General features: G+C 43.4%; 1 protein-coding gene across 1 annotated transcript in view; it reads right to left on the bottom strand.

The window, feature by feature from the left end:
• ASH1L (ASH1 like histone lysine methyltransferase) overlaps positions 1-5,802 on the bottom strand; it is a 106,031-nt gene that overhangs the window by 77,948 nt on the left and 22,281 nt on the right. The window contains 1 exon segment of the mRNA XM_023534302.1: positions 8-1,088. Coding sequence (XP_023390070.1) covers positions 8-1,088 — 1,081 coding nt within the window.

Here is a 5,802-nt window from a genome sequence, read left to right as displayed (position 1 = left end):
GAGAAGCCGTCTTGCTGAACGCACGTCCCCTCGGCAAACATCTCTTTCTCCAAATTAATGATTTCTTTTCGAACCGAGAACTTGTCCAGCACGCTTTCCTTACTCTGCCGGAGAATGCCCTTCTCGAAAGTTCTGCCGGCGGCGCCGTCCCTCAGGGCTTCGGGCAGCTCCTGACTTTCGTGGCCGCCGCCGTGCGAAGCCTTGAGCGGTTCCTGAGTGGGGAGCAGCGCTTCGGCTTTCAGGGCGAGGGCGTCTTTGCCGAGCAGTCCCGCCATAGGACACCCGACGAGCTTCTTGCCGACGTCCCTGCTGACGAAGCCCAGCGCTGGATGTGCCACCAGCTTCTTCGCGCAGTCCTTGGCCGCCAGGCCCGCGGCGGAGCCCAGCTTCTTCCCCAGGTCTTTGTTGACCAGTCCGACCACAGCGCCGAACCCCAGCTTCTTCCCGGCGTCCTTGTTCACCAAGCCGGGCACGATGCCGATCCCCAGCTTCTTCCCTGGATCCTTGCCCAGCAGGCCCACTGCGGTGACCGTCCCCGGCTTCCTCCCCACGTCTTTATTGACGAACACCGCCGTGGCGCCGGTCCCCAGCTTCTTCACCGAGTCCTTACTGACCAGCCCCACCGCCGCGTTAAACACTGGCTTCTTCCCGGGATCCTTAGTCACCAGCCCCACGGCTGCGCTGACGGCCGGCTTTTTGATGAAGTCCTTCCGTATCATCCCGGCCATGGAGCCGACGCCCGCTTTCCGGATCAAATCCTTGCTAACCGACCCTGCGGCGCCGGCGCCTAACTTCTTCGGTTTCGTCTTGGAAGACTTGGAGGGAGGACAAGTTGCAATGAGCTGGGCCAACTTTTCTGTTACACTCGTTCCTCCATTGAGTAATGCTCTGTCCTTCAGATCAGGATCCCGGCTGCCGACGAGGGTAGATGATGTCGCATTCATGTACTCTGTCATTTCTGAGCGTACTGGAGAGAGCTTCTTAGACAAAGGACTGTTTTCTCCCTGTGAATGAAGGTGGAGGCTGTCTGCAGACTGGCATTCAATGGCTGCAACGTCACCTGCTTTCTTGAACAATTTTGAAGGGTCCTAAAATTTGAACAAGAAATAGGTTTCAGAGAGAGTAAGCCTAATACCGATTCAACGTATTATTACGATCGAACAAACTAATTGATCACATGTCCCATATGATAGGCAATAGTGCTTTTGAAAAAAATTTAACTGAGCTAGAACAAATAATCCTAAAGTTTATATGGAATCACAAAAAACCATGAACAGCCAAACCGATCCTGAACAAAGCCGGAGGTATTGTGAGCTCTGATTTCAAACTCCACTACAAAAGCTATAAGGATCAAAGCAATATGGTACTGGCATAAAAACAGACACGTATGGTCAATTAATCTATGACAAAGGAGGCAAGAATATTCAATGGAGAAATGACAATAATTCCAACAAGTCCTGTTGGGAAAACTGGATCCTTGCAAAAACATGAAACCGGACCGCTCTCTTACAGCATATACAAAACAAACTCAAAATAGACGAAAGACCTAAAGGAAACCATCAACGAAACAAGAAGACAACCTACTGAATGAGGGAACGTATTTACAAATAACATATCTAATAAGGGGCTGATACCCAAAATATATAAGGAACTCATACCACTCGACAACAACAACAAAAACGATCCACTCGAAAAATGGGCAGAGCAGATGAAGAGACATTTCTCCAAAGAGGACAGACGGGATGGCCAACAGCACAGGAAAAAATGCCCCACATCACCACCCATCAGGAAACGCACATCAAAACCACAAGGAGATACCACCACACACCAGGCAGAATGGTTATTACCAAAAGGTCAACAAATACCACGTGCTGACGAGGCCGTGGAGAAAGGAAATCCCTGTGCACTGTTGGTGCACATACTGGGGCAGCCACTACGGAAAACAGAATGGAGATTCCTCAAAAAACAAAAAATAGATCCGCCATATTACCCAGAAATTCTACTTCTGGGTATTTATATAAAGAAAACAAAAACACAAACATAAAAATATACATGCACCCCTGTGTTCACTGTATATTATTTACAACAGCCACGATATGGAAGCAATCTAGGTGTCTACTGATCAATGAATGAATAAAGAAGCCGTGGGACATACAGACAATGGAATATTACTCGGCACTGAAAAAGAATGAAATCCTGCCTTTTATGATAACATGGATGAACTTGCTGTTTTATGCTAAATGAAGTAACTCAGACAAAGGCAAACATCATATGGTTTCACTTCTATGTGGAATATAAAAAACACAAACAAATAAAACAAATGAACCAACAAAACAAAACAAAAACAGACTCATAGAAACAGAGATCAAACTGATTTTGCCGGAGGGAAGGGGATTGGGGGATGGGTGAAAAGGTGAAGGAGATTATAGTCAATAATACTGTGATAAGTTTGCACGGTGACAGATGGTTACTAAGTGTGGTGATCACACTGTGAGGTATATAAACGTCAAATCACTATACTGGTACACCTGCAACTAATACAGTATTGTATACCGACTATATTTAAGTAATTTACAATTAAAAATAAATACAAAATCTTAAAAACTAAAAAATGTTACACTGAAGTCAAAGTATATTAGTTCCTCTGCTGCTATATGAGAGGCTATCTAAGTGTTATCTCGGTTGACTTTCAATCATATAAATCTATATTTTTTACTGGGTATTTAGAAATATCCCTATTTTTAAAAGGTAAATTAATAGTCTTAGAGTGACTCAAGGTGACTAAATATACACTAGCATAAAAACACACTGATTTTGAAAGAGAAATGTCGTTGGCTACGATCCCCCGTGGCCATCTTTTAGGATAATGGCGCACTGCCTCCCTGTCATCGACTTCAGTGACTTCCAACCCAAACAGGCGGCCTCTGACCTACTTCCACTCCTGAAGCTCATTCTCAATTAGTCTTGAATGAACAGTCAAGTTCTCTCTTAATGTGAGAAGAAAAGACAATAAAGCCTATCAATATTTTCTTTAGAACGTGTTTTTATATAAAATCTTACAGTTGGAAGTAACTTTTAAATCGTTAATGGAAATTGCTCTCTGATGCATGAATCCTCACTATATACAAATGAATTCATAACTTCATACGACAGTCTGTTTTACTTTGGACAGCAAAGAGTTTTTTTCCGTCATGTTTCAACATTTTTTTTTTTTATTGAGGTGTACAGCACACCAATGAGTTCTTAATTATAAAATACAAATGAAAAGACATGCCATGTTTGTGGACAGGGAATATAAAGATGATTATTTTCCCTAAGCAAATTTATAAATGTAGTATCGCTCCCGTAAAAATGGCACCAAGATTCCTTTCGGGAGTAAGGAAACGACAGGAGTGAGGGTCCAGGGCAGACTACTGCCCCCCAAAGTGGAGCGACCACAGAGAAACTTACCGGAGCAGAAACCCACGAGCTGCTGCCGCGGTGGGAACCAGTGCCCGGCCAGGGAGCTTCCGTGCATTTTAGCTCCGGGATCTCTCCCTGGTTCTCGCAATGAGAAAAACCCCCTTGCTTCTCGCAGAGGGAGGGAAAAGGAACCCTTTTGAAACATGCCAGTCTGTTCTGTTCTTCTTAACACGGTCACCTCTCCGGAAAAACTATTAACCAAAGCCTAACCTGCTGGGACTTAACAAAGCCCAGTGGACCTAGCAGAAGGGAAATGGCCAGCTGTAGGCCGCTCTAGCCGTCCTGTCCCACTTTAGAGGGGACGGGGGAAGCGAGAGGCATTTGTGCAGTTCGCCATCTCAAGGCTGAGACCTCCTCCCAGGACCGGAAAACACTCTCCCCTCACGCCCGCCGCAGGACTACAGGTCTGCGCACAGCAGCTCCTCTCACCCAGTACATCATGCCCGGCTGGTGAGAAAAACATCACAAGACATGCCGAAAGACAAAAATGCAGTTTGAAGAGACAGAGGAGGCACTGAAACCAGACTCAGATATGGTAGGAGTTTAAAAGTATCGGAATGGGAATTTCAAACTGTGATTAATATGCTAATGGGTAAAGTCAACAGCATGCAAAGACAGGCAATGTAAGCAGAAAGGCAGAAGTCCTAAGAAAGGACCAAAAAGAAATGTTCGAGTTGAAACGAAGAACGCCTTCGATGGGCTGGTTAGACTGGACACAGCTGAAGAAACAATCTCTGGGCTTGAGGACATCACAACAGAAACCTCTGAAACTGAAAAGCGAATATAACACCCAAGAACTAAGGGACAACAAACAGTGTAACAATGGAAATGCCAGGAGGAAAAGGGACAGCAGATATATTTGGAACAATGACTGAGAATTTCCCCAAATTAGTGTCAGATACCAAACCCAAAGATCCAGAAAGCTCCGAGAATGCTAAGCGGGATAAATGCAAACACAAAACAAAACGAAAAACCAAACTGCACCTAAGCACATCATTTTCAAAATATAGAAAATCGAAGATAAAAAAAAAATCCTGAAAGAAGTCAGAGGAAAAAAAAATCTTACCTGTGGAGAAGCAATGATAAAAAACATATTCAACTTCTCTCAGAAACCACACAAGCAAGGAGAGAGTGAAGTGAACTATTCGGTGTTGAAAGAAAAAAATGACCAACCTAGAATTTTCTACCCTGTGAAATTATCCTTTAAAAGTGAAGTAGAAACACTTTCTCTGACAAACAAAACATGAGAGAATTTGTTGCCAAGTAGACCTGCCTTGCAAGATGTTAAAAGAAGTCTTTTGTGAGAATCAAAAATCATACAGGTCAGAAACTTGGCTCTGCATAAGGAAAGGAAGACCACTGGAGAGAGAAAAAGCAAAGGTAAATAAAAACTTGTATCTTTCTTATTCTTAATTGTACTAACAGATAACAATTTGTTTAAAATTATAACAGCAACAATGTATTTGATGATATATAGTTATCATAAGAAGATACAGTGAAACGAATGACAGCAGTAATAGGAAGGACGAGAGAAAAGAATATGAATTATTTTGTTATTATAAGGCATCTGTGAAGTGATCCAGTGTTGTTTGAAAGTGGACTTAAATTAGTTATAAATGTGTATTGTAAACTCTTGGATGATGACTCAAAATGTAAGGAAAAAGGTCTATGGACAAAGTTTTCCCAAATGAATGTATGAAACATAAGTTACTCACAAAACTATGTTAGAAATTAGAAATATAAGTAAAGCAAGAATCTTAAGTCTGTTCCCGAAGGAAACACATTTACGAAAGGTACAAAGCTTCAGTCTGTAGGATATTAATCAAAAGAGGACCAAAACATTTGAGAATGGCGGGCGGGCGTGTGTGTGTGTGTGTGTGTGTGTGTGTGTGTGCGCGCGCGCGCGCGTGTGACTCCTAAACCAAAACATTAAAGAAAATTCAACATACAGATGATTAAGTCGAACGTTTTAATAGAAAAATCACCAAGTATTTTCTTTCCAAAGGGAGACCGCTAAGGCTTTTCTTCAATTTCGAAATCAGTAGGTGCTGCGCGTGAGCTCTGTTGCAGACCGAGGCCCAGACTCCATGCTCGTGCTCATTCTATTCATTATACTGCCCCATTATGATCAAGTCAGCCAAAACATATTACTAAAAGCTTATCTCCTTCAGAGAATATCATGATGAAACAGCAATAATAACATGGACGTTACATGTGATACGAACTTCGACCGGCGAAGAGCTCTTCCTGCGGCTCGATACGCTCTCAGGAGCGAGCGTGAGGCGCCAGCCCGCCCCGGCAGCGGCAGCTCACGATGGCAGCCCTAGCCCTTTATCGCCC

The sequence above is a fragment of the Pteropus vampyrus genome, unplaced genomic scaffold (genome assembly GCF_000151845.1).
Source record: "Pteropus vampyrus isolate Shadow unplaced genomic scaffold, Pvam_2.0 Scaffold124, whole genome shotgun sequence".
In the NCBI taxonomy this organism is placed as follows: Eukaryota; Metazoa; Chordata; class Mammalia; order Chiroptera; family Pteropodidae; genus Pteropus; species Pteropus vampyrus.
This window is presented reverse-complemented; position numbering and strand designations above follow the sequence as displayed.